This window comes from Plasmodium malariae (genome assembly GCF_900090045.1).
Source record: "Plasmodium malariae genome assembly, chromosome: 8".
Lineage (NCBI taxonomy): Eukaryota > Apicomplexa > Aconoidasida > Haemosporida > Plasmodiidae > Plasmodium > Plasmodium malariae.
In genome coordinates, this window is record NC_041782.1 from 2,383,937 (window position 1) to 2,403,990 (window position 20,054).

At 19.7% G+C, this 20,054-nt stretch overlaps 3 protein-coding genes and 1 pseudogene across 3 annotated transcripts, besides 1 other annotated feature; 2 read left to right on the top strand and 2 right to left on the bottom strand.

Moving 5' to 3' along the window:
• The first annotated feature begins 587 nt into the window (after window positions 1–587).
• On the top strand, window positions 588–1,484 carry PmUG01_08057400 (annotated as a pseudogene).
• Window positions 588–1,484: a sequence feature (fam-m protein, pseudogene).
• A 2,625-nt stretch (window positions 1,485–4,109) lies between these two features.
• PmUG01_08057500 (PIR protein) lies at window positions 4,110–5,289 on the bottom strand (the record flags this gene model as incomplete). Its single annotated transcript, XM_029004743.1, has 3 exons — window positions 4,110–4,283; window positions 4,421–5,122; window positions 5,269–5,289. The coding sequence occupies 3 exons, from the start codon at window positions 5,287–5,289 to the stop codon at window positions 4,110–4,112; spliced, it is 897 nt and encodes a 298-aa protein (XP_028861402.1).
• Window positions 5,290–9,249: 3,960 nt separating this feature from the next.
• PmUG01_08057600 (STP1 protein) lies at window positions 9,250–11,811 on the bottom strand (the record flags this gene model as incomplete). The annotated part of the gene is made up of 4 exons (XM_029004745.1): window positions 9,250–10,401; window positions 10,495–10,580; window positions 10,663–11,668; window positions 11,791–11,811. 4 exons carry the CDS (start codon window positions 11,809–11,811, stop codon window positions 9,250–9,252), a joined length of 2,265 nt encoding a protein of 754 aa, XP_028861403.1.
• Window positions 11,812–18,046: 6,235 nt separating this feature from the next.
• PmUG01_08057700 (fam-l protein) lies at window positions 18,047–19,028 on the top strand (the record flags this gene model as incomplete). Its single annotated transcript, XM_029004746.1, has 2 exons — window positions 18,047–18,133; window positions 18,261–19,028. 2 exons carry the CDS (start codon window positions 18,047–18,049, stop codon window positions 19,026–19,028), a joined length of 855 nt encoding a protein of 284 aa, XP_028861404.1.
• Between the last annotated feature and the right edge of the window lie 1,026 nt (window positions 19,029–20,054).

Here is a 20,054-nt window from a genome sequence, read left to right on the forward strand (position 1 = left end):
AATTTATTGTTAATACTACTGTATTGTTATAATAATATACTTTTTACTAGGAAATATTAGTATTTCCTGGAGATAAAATTTATAAAATTAGAATTATTATTAAGAAAACTTCAATGGAAATAGTAAATATTCTGTTAATATAAAGTATAATATATTATATATGTTCTGAACTTTCTATACTCAATTTATTCCATATTATATATAAAATCAATACATAGAAATATTAAGAAATAATGCATTTTTTTTTGTTAACTCTATTTTTAAAATGATTCACAAAAATACAATATATTTGATGCATTACATATAACTATATATTTTAATACTTGTGAGTACATTAAAATTATTTTATTTTAATGTAAGTCTTTTTTTTTTTTTAATTTTAAGAAAAAAACTGTATAATACGCGTTTAATGTTATTTTTCTTTGCCAATATTGTGAAATGCATTATAGTTATATTTTATTAAGTTTGTGTGAATAAATAAAAAATAATTTTAAAATTAAATATAGTTTGTCTTATCATTAGAAGTATAATATATTATTATTAATTTTTTCTTTACTGAATATATTGGAGTATTAAATATTTTATAAATGAAACGAAAAATTAATATACTCTTCTCTGTTAAACTTTCTACTTTTATCCTTTTAATATGGATATGGCATTTTTACCATGGCGGGGTATAATAATATTATTGGATTATATTTTCCTTACGAATAATTTCTTTGTTTTATTTATAATAATATTATTCTTAACAACTGGATTATTTATTATTTTAAAAAAATAATGTTTATATCATTTTTTTAGATAGGACCAAACGAATCCTTCAACAAAAACTTCAAAGTTAGTAGAAAAGTGAATATATATAATTATTTATTACTAGCGAAATATAAACAGAATAAGGATTTAAATATCATAGAGTTAGATGAAGATATAGAAAAAAAATTGGGGAACGCGATGAAAAAGCTATATATAATAATGAAAAGTTGTTAAGAGAGAAAAGGAAAAAATCTAATAGATATACATTAAATAAAGCACAATTCTAAACAGAAGTCGCTGATTATAATAATAGAACTTTTGACGGAATATATTTTCATTTTGCAAAGAAGTTGTTAATGAAAAATGTTTATGATTATTTTGTAGAAAAAAACAGATGAATTAGAGATATAACTAAAAAATAAAATAAAATTTAGAAATTACAGATTTGGAACTGCTACATTTTTTTTTTTCTTCTAGTAGGAATAGGATTTCCCATATTACGTGTACTTGAGTTATCAGGTAAGCATGATAAATATACGCCATTTGAAACTTGCTGGAATTTTATAAGTAGAATACTTAGAGGTGAAGTAAATAGTTTAAAAATAAAATATTTTTATATAATAGCATTCGGCATTCTTATGATTATATTTGCTGTAGTACTTATAAAATCGACTGCTAAAATATTACAAAATAATGAAAAATATAAAAAAATAAAGTTCATAGATGTATAAAATGAATAATAAGGGATATGTATTTTCATGTAATGGAGTAATTAATATGAAGACATATCTTTAATGTTTTTAGAGATATAGCCTAAAAAACATATATATATTTAGTTTAATATTATAAAAGAATGTAGATATAGTTGTTCTTTTTGATACATAGCAGTATAAAGATGTATTCTTCGTTTATATATGAATATGAACATTTTGATGATTTCCAATCGTATTTAATGTATTATATAGGTGTAAAAAGGAACATTTGGTATGATATATGCATTTCTTCATTTAAATATATTTCTATGGAAAAAATACATGTTTACTTCAAAATGTATCTATAATAGCACCATTATAATCATTTTATGGAACTCGGATCATATATATTTGAACAAAATAATGGCGCTTTATAATTTATATTTTGTTATGGTTTAAAATGATTATTATTTAATGTAGACAAAAATTGTATTATTGGATGTAAATTAACAATTAACATATCTTATTTCTATATTATGAAAATTAGTAAATGCAATATATTATATTGATATATATACATTTTACTCAAAAAACAACATAATATATATTATATAAATAATTTTTGTTAAAAATACATAATAAAATATATTTATCTCTTAATACTTTTTTAAAAAAACTTGGTTTATATTTTTTATGGTATATATAAGGAACTATAAATATGAATAAAATAATATCTTTTATAATGGGTTTCTTAAATTGAGGTTTGTAGTTAATATGTTAATTTTATTTTATTTTCCATTTTACTTTATTTTATTAGATTATGTTTATTACTAAACATACAATTAATTATTATTTAAAAATAAAACTCTTAATCTTAAAATTAAAAAAAATTGCATTATTTATTTATATACATAAAAAAAAAAAAAAAAGCAGTTGAAAAAAAAACATTATGAATGTTAATATTTTTTTATTTAAATTTTATATTTTTAATATACCAATAAAAGAAATTTTTTTATATGGCATATAGTATTAAAAATATGTTGGATTCTTACATGAAATAAGTAAATAATTTTTATATATGAACTCTATTAAAAGAATTTTAATCTGGTAGTGCTTAAGCAAATTCATAAGTAAATTTCGCTTTGTCATTTTTTTTTGTTGTACCACTTATTCAGTACATAATTTATATACGTAAATAATACGATAAAATTAAAAAAAATGTATTAAAAAAATACAAATATGTAGTGTTTTTATATTCATTAGAAGTATGAGCAACTTTTTGAGCACTTCATTCAATACAAAATTTTTGATTACTGTAATAAATTGGTTACAAAAAATTATATTAACTACCTCCTTATCATAAAAATATTTGAAGTCGTCCTTTCTATATGAACGTGCCAATGTATCCATAATGTGTTATAATATCAATATTATTTATTTTTTCCTTAATTAGTATGATTTGGACATTGTATATAATCAGAAAAAATTTGCATCTAAATTAATAAGTTAAATTCATATTTATAGTATATTTCAAAGTGTACATGATTATACGCAATAATTAGAGTTATAAAGTATTATAAAATTTCTAATTCACAAACTATTACAGTATCTGAAATTTTTGAATGATGAAAAACTAGAGAAGCTATTTGAAAAGTATTATTTGTTTTGGAATGTATAGATTTCCATCTCCAAGCAAAATATATATGCAGAATTTTGCAAGAAACCTGAGGAAAAGTATTACTTTTTAATTTATCTGATTTTTTATTCATAGAAGCATTCTAATTCTATTACTTTTATGGTAATATTTGTCGTATTGCATATTTTGTATAAAGTAATTATAAACGAAATGTAGAAATATAACTATTATTTGTTACTATTATAATTAAATTTAGTGAAAAATATTTAAATTTATAATAAATTTATAATTGTTTTTTATTTATGCTACATCCATTTGTTTACTTTCCTTGGATGTTGTATGTATAAAAGGATATTAAAATACAAAAAAAATTAAGATTAATTCTTACTACGAACTTATTTATGAATTATTAACTAATGAATGGAAGTATCAACATTTAAGTTTTACTCAAAGTATAATTCATCTAGCTTGATCTTATGTATGCATATGATGACTACAATGATATATAAAATAACTACTACATGAAGAAAAGAATGTTATAAGTATTGCGTACTGGATTAAATTTTCAATTCTATAAAATTTAAAGTGCACATATAATAATAATTAAAAATAAACTTTGTTCTAAAGAAGAAAAAATGTTATTTATTTTTTGTGTAGTGCTTTTTTTTCAGATTTTTCTTTTTTATTCTTTTTCCTTTTTTTAATACATATGTAATAAGAATTAATTCATATTATTTTATAACGAATTCAAGGTTTGTTTTATCACTTTATATTATATATTTAAATGTTAAAATTATTTGTTATGCATTGTGACAAAAATCTCATGAATAATGGGATTTTTCTGCTATTTATTCTTGAATTAGTATTGTGTTTATGTTAACTTGTTTTTGAATAAATTTTATAGATATGCCTTCATTTCTTTACTTATAGTTTATGTTAGTGATTTATAAATTCCTAGATATGTGTAACATATATACCACTATGTATTCGATTTTCTATTGAAAATAATATTAATTGTAAATTTTACGTTAAGTTTCTCTTTGAGGATGGTAGCCTATATTATGAAGGTTTTCGTCATAACTTATGTTTATATATTCTTGTGTGTTTTGTAAGGATTCTCTTTTTTCTTTTGTAATATTGTTAAATTCAATTATTTTTTTCTTTCGCAAATGAGTATGTAACCACGATTTCAATGGAGTAAACTATATGAAAATATATGCATATATGTATGTGTTTATATAGTTAAAAATATTATTGTTTTATGATCATATTATTTGTGAAGATAAATCATATAATTTGTGATAAAATATTAATAATATTAATTGTAATTTTTATTAACCTTATATAAAAAAAATAAAGTGAAAGATATTAGTAATATGAGAGCCGTTGTTAGACTGGGAATAAATACTTGATCTGTTTCTTCAGGTGATGATGGTTGTAGTAATATTGGGGTTAAAGTTTTTGGTAAACGATCGCATGGAGTTAACATTTTCATTTTATGTTCATATGCTTCCTTAAAATTGGATAACTCCTCACAAAAAGCGTCATCACTATTTTTTTGACATTCTTCGTAATTGTTATTATAAAAGCTATAAAGATTATTAATATCATTACAAATATGACCATCGGAATCTTTGTCCTTACCATCAAATTTGCTGAAATTTTCATAATAGCTATATAGTTCTTTAAGTTTTCCTAAAGAATTCTGCGGAATAGTTTTTATTTCGTCTTTGCATACATTTCCTATTTTGGACGAAAATTTTTTATATATCTCGAACAAATCAGGTTTCTTATAACTATCTTCTGCATTTATTTTATAGTTCAAGTATTTACAACGTTCAGGGCTATTAGAATTGTGTTTTTGCTTTATTTCAATTAAGTATCTACCAATCTGTTGGCATGGATCAATAAAATCTCCATCTGCAATATCCATACATTTTTGTCCAGGATTCCCTCCGGATCCTCCAGTATTATGTATATCTGATGTAGTAATACGATTAAATTCATTTTCATATTTAAGATATAATGATACAGAATCATCCTAAAAATAAAAAAAACGTAATAATTTATAAATACCCAAAATCAGATTTTCATTGAATAGATTTATATATCATTTCTAGAACAATATACTCATGAATACAACAATATATATAGTTATTATGGAGTAACAATAAATTCTACATTTACGTCTGTAGTTCCAGCTGTCATTATACTTACGTGTATGTGAATCAAATAACAAAAATTAAATTGGTATAATATTAATATTTATATAAATGAAAAAATATATATGATATGTTTATATGTGCTGTATTCCTTTTTTTAATACAAAGAATATTAAAAAGAAAAATTTTTAGGAAAGTTTACTCTCTGCTTTTTATTAATATCAAAATAAGGTAACATAGTAATGTGTAAACTAAACGCTTTTAATTGATTAATAATTTGAAAAACAGGGTAATTTTATTGTAAATATAAAAAAGTATAGAAAAAAAGCCATTTTCTATTTTTTGATTCACATGAATCTCATATAACTGTATTGATAAATAAAACAAAAAAATAAATTAATTTTAGTATATTCTCAAATAAATTTTTTATTATAATTGAATATTTATTCAGAAATCCTTTTTTGCCTTTTAAAATATTACAAATAAATAAATATTAACTATTTATAAAATATAGTATTTCCTCATTTATTTTATTATTATTTTTTTTATTGTTAAGTTAATACCTTTCATATTATTTAAATTAATATTTGTAATAGGCTTTAATAATATATATATTAGTCAATAAACTGAACTTCACGAATATTACTAAAATTTAAATTTAACTAAATAAAAAAAGACATTTAGCTAAAAAGAAGTATAGTATATGAAAATAGGCATTTATTTGTTAAACGAAAAATATACATCCTCAAAAAATTTATTTTAATTATAAATATAATATTCCATGAATGTACTATATCGTATAATTTTAAAATAATCTGCTAATTCTCTTCATGGTATTATATACAGAAGTTAAAGTTTTACTTTCTTCTTTAGAACCTTCATAATGGGATAATATATATATTTATATTCGATATATAAATGTATGCAGAAAAAGTAAATATGTTTATACTATAGAATAATTATTATTATGTATTAAAAATAAAAAGCAAAATAATATAATATTTATCTTAATTGCTTTAGTAAAATTTATTATTGAAATCTTTTGTACATGTAGCATAACAAAAATATAGATTAATGTGTCAATCAATATTTATCATAATAATCTACAGAGCATACAACTTATTAGCAATGTTGTTTATGGTATGTGTTTATATTTCAATATATAATAAAACATTTGCGAAGGTTAATATCATAATATTTTTCAATTATGTATATGTCACTTATATTTTATTTATGATATTATATTTCATATGAGTTCTAACATATTATAACATTTAATTCAATGTATTTAGAAAATAATATTAAATTATTATTATTTTTTTTTTTTATATATATTTTATTGTTCTAAATTATCTAACTATTATATACGTTTAGTATGATATATAAATTATAAGATATATCTTAATTGAATTAATATATTTAACATATAATAAAATATATTTAAAAAAAAACTGAAAAATGAAATAAAAGAAAAATATGTTTTTGTTATTATTTCATATATGTACTGATTTGTCATTTTCTTCATAAGCTATGTAGAATTTTAAATAGTACAATAAGCTTTATAATTGTTAAAATAAATATTAGTTAACGTTATTTTGTAGTAGATATTCTTTTGCTCTTATATCATTTTATTATTTATAATATTAAAATTTGTTTTTTTAATTTTTACATCAGCGTTTAACTTAATAAAGAATAATATTTATCAAAGTGCATTATATATTTCAAAATATTACGGTTTTGTTATTCGACTTTTATATAAAATCATAACTATGTTCGTAAGTCCATGTATGTTAATATTTTTTTAAAATATTTAATATATTTTAATGTACTTGCAGTATGTTTATATGATTATAGTTAAATTATATAATTTATTAAGTTCACATATCAAATATAAGAAATATAAGAAAACATACGTATTAATATTCTTGTAATTTATACACAATATTAATGAAATATATAAGTGATATATATATATATATTACATTATAAAACATAAAAGTATTTTTTGAAAGGAGACATATATATTAAAATAATATACTTTAAAAGAACTATATATTCATTATTTGTAATATAAAATAAGAATATTTAAGTTCATTTAAATTTATTAAATATTTTTTGAAATATGGATAATGTTAATATTATTAATAAGTAAAAACAATTGTTTTCTTAACAACATATTATTGATATACTATAATATATATGTTTTATGTAATATGAGGATATTATATTACAAATAAATATTTATATTTCAGTTAGGATTGTGTTATTTGATCGTCATGCTTATAATTCATTTAGAAACATATTTTTTTGATTAATATTATTACTGCATTAATTATAATGTTTAAAAAATAAGCAGAATGCTGTTATTATAGCTTTTACTCAATACAAACTAGTAAAAAAAAATTTATAATTTACTTAATTTTTATGGAATATAATAAAACTAAAAAATTATAATGTATCAAAATGGATTAAATATTTTAACAAATAGATGTACTATTGGTTTATGTTATAAATAAATATATAATTTATAAAATAATAAAAAAAAATATAAGAAGAAAAAATATTTTTAACTAAATATTAAAAAGAAAAATATTATTCTATAATTACAAAAAAGAGAAAAAGAAGAATTATTGAAAGTCAAAATTTATAAACACCCATCAAAACTCAAAAAGGAAGTCTCAAAATATTTTTTATTAATATAATAAAAATAAAAATGGATATTTAATTGAAAGGAAAAAAATAAAAATATATGATATTTTTTGAAATTTCTTTGAAATAATCTTATTCTGTTTCATTTGAACTTCATTTTATAAAAGTGTTGAAATTTATCAATTTAGTACTGTTTAACTTATATACTTTTTTATAATTATATTTTATATCTTTGATTTTATTAAAATGTTAATAAATTATAATGTATAAAAAAAAAGAAGAACAAACCATAAGAATCGTTTCTAATTATTGGTTTATATCTTTTTTTAAAAGTTAAAAATATATACATATTAATGTAATAACTTATGTATCCAGAATAATTTCATTATTATTTCATTTTAGTCATTTTAATAATTTCATTGATATTTTAAATATATTTTAATAAAACTTGTATAAACAAAGGTAAAAAATACTTTAATGATATTAATGTATATATATATATATGATCATTTTTCATTTAAGCCACAATATTGTTTAGAAAAAAAATTAAATTCTTTATTAAGAGAATGAATTTTTATATATGATTTTTTCATTTTGCGTATATATAAATAACTCAAGAAAAAAATTATTATATATATAACGGTTAAAGTATTATAAATTTATGATAAATAAGAACTATTAATATGTGAACATTTATTAGGGCATAGAGATTAACATTTTTTTATGAAATATATGGTTTACTTTTTTATAAGATAAATTATATGTGGAATATAATTAACTTTTCATATATTTTAACATCACTTTTCTTTAATGAAAAGATTTATTATATCAATTAAAACATTAATTTTCAAATAATGCGAATACTTATAGGTTACAGAATAATTTTCTTTTGAAAAGTGAAGAATATTGTACAGTTATTTTTAATAGAATAAAATATAATTATATAAATTTATGTAATAATATTATATTAATTCAAAAATAGTGTTAAAATTTATTTATTTCGCTCTTTTTTATTATTCAAAATATTATTTTTTTCTATGTTTAATATTTTGGAAAAAGTTAATATCAATTTTTATTTTTTTTTAATATATATAATATAATCTTACTAATTTTATTGAAAAGAGCATTAATATAATGTTATAATGGATATTTTTTTAGAAGTAAAAAATTTCATATGTAATAGTAATATATTTTAAGTATCTGAATTTCAAACATCATATTTCATGCTTGCTTTTTTCTTCTTTATTACTTGTTACTTTATATTCTTCTTCTTTACTTCTTACAGACATTACAAAATTCATATAACCTTTGTTTTTAGCAGTATTTCATCTTAAATTTTGGTTGTATTCGTATGAATTTATGAAATGTGTTTTTCTGCTATATCAATGGATTCTTCCACTGTCCCATCATTTACTATAGAACTTGCATATAAGTCATCTTCTCCTATCCAAACTTCTATCTCATTTCTGAAACTGTCCTTCCCTATATGAGTATGGAATTCCTTATTTCTTTTATTTTCTTTATCACTGTTGACATATTCAATTGTATTTTCTGTAATTTCTTGTTTGTTACCTGAATATTTTTTTGTCTTCCATTCATTTATGGATATATCCAAAAATGATTCCCTATTTTCAAAGTACACCTCTTTTTTACATTCTTCTAATACCGTCATAAGCGCGAGAACACACAAATTTGTTAATAATTTTTTTTTTATATATTTATATAATTCTTCATAATTTCCTTTTTGCTGAAATTCTTCTATATTTAGTGGTGATAAATAATTTTTATTATCTTCGTTTTCACATTCTTCTGACATATTCTGCAACTGCTCTGCTAATCCCTTAAACCAATCCTGTTCCAAATACTGTTCTATAATAGTACCATTTTTTGATATCCACTGTTTCCATAGATATTTTTCTATTTCAAAAAATGGAACTTTGGGTTTTTCTCCAGATTTCTTTTTTATTTCTTCCATTTCATGTATATAAGCTAGTTCTTGCTTCCATTCATTCTTCAAATTATGAAACCAATGCTCTTTTTTCAATATTTCAGAAGCATTTCTATATTTTTCTATCCATTTATTCCATAGAGTATTGAGGCTTTTTATATCGTTGGTATTTTCAATATTTTCTGTTATTAGATGATCATCCGTTAAATTAGCACAGGTTCTATAATCCTTTTGTACTAACGCATCTATACATATTTCTAAGAATTCTTCTTTGTTGTTTTCCCAATCTTCATTTATACATTTTTCTAGTACTTCCATATGTACTTCTATTATGGTTTTTGATCTGTCTTTTTTTCGCTTTGACAGGTTTACATTATTTGTAAGTTCATTTATTTTTATTTTTTTTATGATTTCTTCATCTTCATCTATTGAGTATCCTAAATGCTTATCTTTTACAAGCTTATTTTTTTTGTTAGAAAATGAAGGTACTAGCAATTTCAGGAATTTTATTTGTTTTCTTTTTATCTTTCTTTTTTTTTTAAACATCATCATTAATAAGAACTACAAAGAAAAAAAAAAAAAAAAAGATATATATAATAAATTATTATGGTAATCAAATATTTATTATATATTTAGTTTATATTTTTATTTTACTTTAATAAAAAAAGAAAATAAAACGATAGTAAGAATACTTATTAAAATAGATGATATGCAATTGTTAGGTTTCTTTACCACTTTATCTGTAATATCTTTTTAAATATATATATATATTAATACATGTATTTATTTTGAAAATAGAAAAATAAATAGCATTAGTGGTACCTGCAGATGTAGGATGCGTCGAAGGAGCTAGAGAAAGTGAGGTAAAACTTAATGAATCAGTAGATGGAGAAATAATTTCAGGATTAGAAAATGCTCCAGAATCTTTAGGAATTGACGATGGTAATATTGAGTCTTCTTGTTGTGTATGGAGAGAATTAGAATCTGTAGTTTGCTCTGATGATTCAAATTCTGAAGATGCTTCTACTACATTTTCTTTCGTTTTATCTTGGTTAACTGTATGTCCAGATGCTCCTTGTTGAGGGGATATCTCTATAGGTGAATGTTGCACACTTGGAGAATTTTCCACTGGTGATAAAATTTCATTTTGAGGTATAGAGTTTTCTGGATCTTTATTATCTCTTTGTGGTTTTTCTGGAACTTTAACTTTTTCTTCAGGTATATTCATATCAGAATATATGAATTTACTAATTGTTTTAAATGTTTGAGAATTCATTATGTCACAATTGTTTGTTGGATATTGGGATAAAGATATTTTGTTTTCGCATTTGGAACGTAAGAGACTCTTCTTATTATTAAAATGATCCTCCCTGCCTTTAATCCACACATTATATTCCGTAAATTTATTTATACAATTCGCATCACCATTGAAATTATATATATTACTATTATTTGTTTTATAATTATTTAGTATTTCCATATATTCTTCTTTTTTTTCGCAGAAATCATCTGCATCATAGAATAATTCTAAAAGTTCTTTTTCTTCATTGTTAAAGATCATAAAACATCCACCATGTTGTGTTATCCCTGTAAAGTACTTACTATACCATGTTCTTAATGCTCCTTTCCAAATATATTCTTGATAATGCCTATATGGATCTTTCGAATTAATTAAATAATCAGCCAGATTCTTGCATTTTTCTCTAAATTTTTCTTTTTTATTTTCACTTTTTAAAGAAGAGACTTGAGATATAATATTAGCACCAACTTGTTTAAATTCTTGTTGTAAATACAAATTTATTGCTGTAAAACCCTGAACAACTGGGTACTATATTTAGAATCATTATGAATTATATAGGAATTATTTTTTATAGTAGATATGTTATAATTTTATAATATATATGCAATTTATAATTAAAATTATGCATCTTAAAAAATAATGAATATTACCGAGTTAAAACTATTTTCCATGACTATAATATTATTGTGGGTTGCAAATAACAATCTGAAAGAAAAATAAAAAATTTATGTCTTTTTGTTTTTCAATAACGTAATTTAAATTAATATTTCTTAACTAAAAGAAATTATAAAATTATCATCTACATAAGACTTTTTATATGATATATTTAATAATGAATGCATTACTATTTTTTTTTATAATCTACATATATTCATTAACCTTAAATATATAAAAACTAGATATATACCTAAACTTATTTTAATATTTAATAAATGTTAAGTAAATATTTTTATGAACAATTTCATGTTTTCTATATGAAGAGAAAGTCAAGTTGCTAACAATATAAACCTACATATAAGATGCATCATGTAATATATAATTTATTATCAAAGAAAACAGTATTAATATACTGTATTTTTTCCTTTTTTTTTAATGAAGACCAAAAAATATAAATAAAATTGTATGTATTAATACAAATAATACACCGTATTATTATGTTTGTCCGAAAATATATAATCTAAAAAACAAATAATTATTAATACTGTTAGTATGTTTTTTTTTTATTATATTATTTTTGTTATTTATTTTTAATATTAGTTATAATTTTTCCATAATTATTTTGTTAATGCTTTTACGTATTTACTATGTATCTAAAGATGAGAATTGATAATATATAAATTATACTAAATTTTCGCTATGATACTAGAAACCACATAATTAAATTGTAACTGACATCTAATATATATATATATATATATCACTTATCTAAAATTGAACTATTTGAGGTATATATATAATTCCATTAAGAAATTTTAAAATAGAGTAATATATTTCATATATATATATTCTGTACATGCGTATTACTTCTTTTATTTATGAATGAATTCATATTGGCAATATTTTAATTAATAAAATGAATATTTAGATATATTAAATAATGAAAGAAAAGTCATCTATTTATTCGAAATAAGTATAATTTTCTGGATATTTTTTTAACAAAATTAATTATTCTATACATTTAAAAAAGTAGTAAATTATATTATAATTTTTTAATGAATAATAATAATAATATTATATTTCCATGTAAATGAATTATTATACTATATTAAATTATATAAAAAATATTGAACCCCCTAATTTTGTTTTTGCAATTATTTAGAGATATATTCTAATGAATATATCAAAAAAATAACCTTTATTTTTTGTTTTTATTTTGCATAACTATATGAGAATATCATTTAAACAACAATGACAAATATGTTTTACCATAAAAAATGAAAAAGTTAATATATTATTTTATAATACATTTTAATATATGAGTCACTATATGGAATTACATAAAATTTTAAATGTATTGAGAATATCATAGGTTAATGAACCATAATTTAAAAATACAGTTACTAATTTTAATTTTTCTTTTGAAACTAGTACACAAGAGTTATAGAATAGTGAGTACGTTAATAAATAAATGCATATTAATTATAAATTTTTGTAAATAATTACTTCCCATACAAAATTAAGTTATTATGTTAATGTTTAATGAGTCTATTACATTAAAGGATAATAGATTTTATTCATTTCTAATTTCCGAATTTATATTTATACAAATTTTTTGTTTTATATATTTTTTTGTTTTATTTCCTTACTTTATATCTCATTTATTTTAAATATATTTTGATTAATAAGCCTACATGTGGGAATATACGTAAAAATATTTTATTTTTTTTCTAGAAATTATATTTTTAAATCTTTATGTTTGAATATATTATATGTGTGATACGCATACTACATAAATAACATATGATATTAGATGTATATAAGGTCACATAAAACAATATATTATTTTCTTAAATATATGAAAACCTACTGGAAGAAATTCAGGTTAATTGCTTTAAATATTTATATAACAATATATTTTTTTTTTCTTCTTTATTTTATTTTTTATAATCTAATAAATATATGTATATTTTGTTTTTTTATTGTTTTATAAATATATATATAGAAATTTTTTTTTAAAATATATTTCTCGTTATTTTGTTGTAATATATGAACAAATTTATTATATATTAATGTAGTTCACCCTTTAGATTTTATTCAAAGTAATGCAAAAATTAATAAATATTCATATTAGTTATTAAATATTCCTTCATAATGCCACGAATATATTATTTATTTAAAAAATATTTAACAATAAAATATATATAATGATAGGTAAATTTTTCACATAAATTATACTAACAGAATATCAATGGATATATATGACGAAGTAGAGGATGAAGATGAAATATATATACAGCTAATACAATGTTACATTTTTTAGTAACTTTAAATAATACAACATATTTTTTTCTTATTAATTATGTATAAAAGAACAACGCAGTAACTGTTATATATGTTACTAAAAATAGCATTTACGTATTAAAATTTATAGTTCATATTATAGAACGCCCATATATATAATAATTAATGCCCCTCTAATAATGAATACATCCTTTAAAATAATGTATATGAAAAAATTTATTTTATGATATATTTTAATTTTACATACATTATTTTAGTTGTAGATATAAATATAGAATCGAAACACTCTATAAAAGTAACTTATATATATATATGATTTTAACAAATATGAAATAAATTTTATTTGTACTTATTACCTTAATGTAAAATATTTGATAATATAGTTATGTTTTAATCTTTTTGATTTACATCTGATGGTAAAGTGTTCAATATATTTAATATAAAATTCTATGATTTTAACAAAGATAATTTAAAATTGGTGTTCAATAATTTATTACATTCACACTATTTAATTAAATAAGTACAAATGTTATTACTTATGCTCAATTATATATAAAAGGACAAGATATATTTATTATTAAGAATATTTAGTTAATTTAATTATTAATCTGTAAGTTTATTACAGCTATTATTAATGTTAATATTTTATAATTATTAATTCGTCTTTTCTCTTAGATTTCCATTTATACATATAATATGGATGGGTTGTTTATAAAAAGTAATACGCTTTTTGTGTATGGGTGTATTAAATGATAATATAGGCACAGGATATCAAATTAGAATTGATGATTTTTCACAATTTATATGTATCTACTTGATAAAATATAACTTTTCATAAATATTTTTTTTTTGATTTCCTATATTTTTTTCTTCTACCTTTGTAAACTTGTTCAAACGAGTCTTATTACGCTAATGTTTTGTCGTTCTTTTAGATTTATACTCATTTATATGATACTGCTTCTACAATATTAATATTAAAAAAAGTTGTTATAATCTTTTTTTTTTTGTATTTTCTAAAAAAACACTTTCTTTAAGTTTTTTATTACTTTATGTTATATGCGGAACGATCCTTATTATTGAACATTTATAAATACGAATTTTTTACAATATAGCATGTTATATAACGCCTGTTGTTACGTGAATATTTTAGATTATTTTCAGAATTCAAGCTAGTTTATTAATCATTTTTTTTATCTGAATATTTCGAAATCATTATATTTGTTTTTTATTGAAGAGTGTAGGAAAATTAAAATAGCATAAGCTAGTATTAGAAAATATTACATATTTCTCAATACAGCACTATTACGATATTAATGTCTTGTCAGAGGAGATTGGATATTTTTAGAGATGTGCTTGAAATATTTGAATAGAATATTTATATTTTTAGATAAATAATATTAAAAATACTACAATATATGTTAATGTTATTAAAGGATATAAACAAATATATTAAAATGTAGTAGTTCAGAAAGTTCTTGTACCAATGACACGCTATCATCGAATGAGTATTTGACATAAATTATGTGTCATTGATATTCTACAGGTTCACTTAGTTCATTAGTATATTTTAAGCTGTTCATGTGTTAGAACCTAGCCATATGATTTTTATTACTATTATATTCATTTTTAACGTTTTCCATTTATGTACAAAAAATATTTCCTTTTTATATAACACGTACATTTATATGGATATTATATAATAAATAATATTTTTCACCATATATAAGCATATTATATATATTAATTTAAAAATAAAAATTTATTAAAATTAAAGCGAATATAAAATGTGTTAAAAATATAAAAAAGGGGGGATTTTCGGGAATTTTACCTTTGTTGAACAACAAAAGAATAGATTCATTTAAGTTACGGTTGAAACCAAGTAATACAATAAATTCGATAAAAATTGCTTATTTAAATGAACGCATTATTTATTAATATGTTAGAATATACGATTTTCATAAACATAAAATAATGTTATGGAAATTGTAATTTAATATTATATTTATCTTCTTTTATATGTATGTATTAAGTATTAATAATATTATTAAATAAACATAAAAATGATATAATTAGAAAAGTATTTAAACACTATTGTTATATTATAAACAATAAAGACATGTGACATATATATAAGGGAAAAATTAAATATTTTCCTGTAAATTAATATATTTATATATGGTCTCTTTATTTCCAGAATGTAAATAATCTAGATGAATAACTAATTGTTTTCTAAAATAAATAGATCAAAAAATACTTAGGATCAATAAATGTTTCTAAAAATAACAATATTTATAAGTAAATATTTAGCAGTATTTTATTATATAGTGCACATATTTTTCATAATATATTTTACAATTTTTGTGTATAGATTATTATAAATTTTTATAATGGATAAAATTACATTATATACATAAGCATTAGGTGAGAGAAAAAATGTGAGGTGTTCAAAATGTTCGAAAAAATAGAACCTAAGAGTCTTCATAAAAGCTATAATGAAACTAATATACATATTAAAATATCAAATTATGTTAATTTTAATATATGTAATTTTTTTTTCCTTGTTTTTGTAAATTATAAATAGTATTTTGGTTTCATCTATTTTTTTTTTAAGTTTTAATTATTAACTGGAAAGTTAGTAATTTTCAAGGAGATTAATAATATAAAGTTAAAGTTCTTTTGACTAGAATATTTTTTATAAATCTTTTTTATAATTAAATTTCTAATGGTTACAGTATGTGAGAGATATATATGGGAATAATATATTTATACTCATTTATTCGAGTCACCATGTAAAATATGTTTCTGGGATTATGTATTTTCAAAAGAATATATAAAAAGTAATTTATTCTTTCTAATATTATGAATTGAATAATCACTAAGTAATATATCTTAGTTGAATATATTTTTATTATTTCACAATTTAAGTATATTATGTCATATATATATAATTAGTAAATTTGCTTTAATTGATATATTTTTAAATTAATGAAATTTAAAGTAACAATTATATATCTGCTTTACCTTTGAAATTTTTTTTTTTTTTTTTAATATTTTTATATTTCTTTGGAATATATATATTAAAAAAGAAATTTAAAAATCTATGTATATGAATGTAAAAAAATTTCTTTTATATGGAAGGTATAACTTAAACGTAATTAAAAATTGTGATTTTCAAATATTAAGGTGCAAAAATAAAAAATCACACCTTGTTTGCTCTTAGAATATATATATCTACATAGATTAAGTAGTTCCATAAATTTCTATCCTAAAAAGGAATTATATACTATAAAAAAGTATATTTACTTGAGGAGGAATTAATACATTTGTTCTAATTAATATAATTAATATGCTTTTTTTCTTATATTATTATGATTATTATATTATTATAATAATTGATATTTTATTAATAAAAATCAACGTTTTCAAAATAAAAATTTATATAATCAGAATTATTAATTGTTTATAATTTTTAAAAGTATTAATTATTTTCTTAATATATAGAGGAATATATTATATTTATGTTCTCTACATTCTACATAGAGTATAAACTCAATATTTATATATAATAAGTATTCGAATATTATTTTCATAATTTATTCTGAAAAAAGTTAATAAAAGTATTATATCATTATAACACTACGCTGAATATTTAAATTATATATTTTAAATATATATGTATTAAATGGAATTATATAATTTCAAGGAAAGTTATTTTTTTTTTTTAAATAAAATTAAGATAAATATTACATAATGCATGTTAAAAATTAATTTTGATTATAAAACATGTAAAGTACATTATAGTTATGTATATTTTATTATATATTTATAAAGAAATAATAAAATTGTTTTTATTATTTTAAATATTTCGTTTTATCATTAGAAGTATAATCTATTATTATTAACTTCTTCTTTATTTATTATATTATAATATTAAATATCTGTATCATGGAACAAAAAACAAAGACCCTCTTACTTATTAATATTGTTGAGATTGTCCTATTATCTTGGGTGCTTCATTTTAACAGTGATGTTGTATGAAAATATTATTTAAGGATATTTGATATCATAACATTTTTTCGTTTTTTCCTGTATTAATACCTTTTTTTTACCTCTGTATTGTTTATACTATTAAATAAAAAATATTTACATTTTTTTTTAGGTCATGTTTGACATGCCATTGAATAAGTATTGCAATTGTGCGAAGGAATTTGAAGCAAGAAATTATCGATTACTAGGATATAAGTATAATATCGATTCAAAGGATATATTTACAAAAGAACAAATGCCAAATATTGGTTTGACCAATAAAAAAGATATATGTAACAGTGAGGAAGGGTTGCAAAGCAAAGTAAATAAATCAAATGGATGTTCATCAACTATAACAAGAAGTCGTAAAAAAGATATGAATAAAAAATCTTGTACAATTGAAACCAAAAAATATTCCCATTTGGAAAAAAAAATATTCAAGGAACTCGATTATGAGAATTTTCTTAAAAAAAACAGAACAATTACTGATAAGATGTACAAAAAAATAATGCTTAAAAAATACAGATTACGTTTTACTTTACCTTTATTATTTTTTTCACTGTTTTTAATAATACTCTTAGTAGATTTATCATGGGGTTTGATTAATGAGAATGGGGGGGGGTTATGGACTGCATTAGGGGTTTGGACCCACTTAGAAACCTTGGCTGATGGTTCTCTGAAAAAGTTTTTAGGATCATTGAAAAGTTTCAAGGAGTTTTGGGAACCTGCTTTTAAGGAAACATCAAAGGCTGTTAATGAAAAACTCGTATTATGGCATTTATTTGGTATTTTAATATATTTCATACCGTTCGTTATATTGGGTTTCACATTAATACTGGGGGTTATTTATTATCATAAAAAAGTTAAAAAATATGAAAAAATTAAGTTCAGAAAAAGGTAAAATGAATAGTAAGAGATATTATTCTTTCTAAAAGGAAATATCTAATAAGAACTAATATATATTATCTTTAGTGATATTCTTAATAAATATTCTCAAAACAGTATAAATTTTATAAGTAAATTTACATAAATATACCCATTCATATATTCAACTGTAAAAGAATATGTCTTAATTTTTTTGTGAATATAAATATTTTAAGTTTTTTAAATGTGTTCATTAATATGTTATCTCTGTTTAATGTCGCATTTTCGATTTTTTTATATATTTTTTTATAAGTAGGTTTTTATGAGAAATAAAATTTTCTGAGTTAAAATTAATATATAATAGGATAATTTACATTCTTATATTGAAATAGTATTTTAATTTATAAATATAATATGTGGTACTTCGTATTTTTCTACAACTGAAGTCTAAAATTATTATTTATGAAAGTAATTATTAAAATGTATTATTAGATTTATATTAACTATAAATATGTCCTATTTTATAATTTATGTAAGAATGTGAATTTGTTTTGTTGCATTTACATATACATATTTGTAATTAGTAAAAGTATAATATATATTGTATAAAATATGCTTTATGAAATATGTTTTATAGAATATATTTTTTGTTAATCCCTTTTTGAAAAAGGTATAGATGTTTGGGGATGGTTTAAAAGAAAAAAAAAATGTATATAATTAAATAATATATATATTAAATATTGATTATTTTTAATAGTTTTTTAAATTAAAATTATAGATGTTTAAAATTAAAGGAAGAGCTAAAAGAATGTAATTTATTATTAGTGTATTTTGGTGCTATATTAAAGATAATTTTGGAAATTCTACATAAATATATATTATATTGAATATATATAGACTATATAATTTGTTAATTTTTTTTTTATTACAAAACAATAAAAGAAACTAGTTTAAGTTAATTACAGATAAATGTATTATATTATGGAATTGCTTTGTTTTGTTTTTAATGATTATATATCTCTTAATGTGTTTTATATGTCTATGAAAATAAAAATTGTCTTTA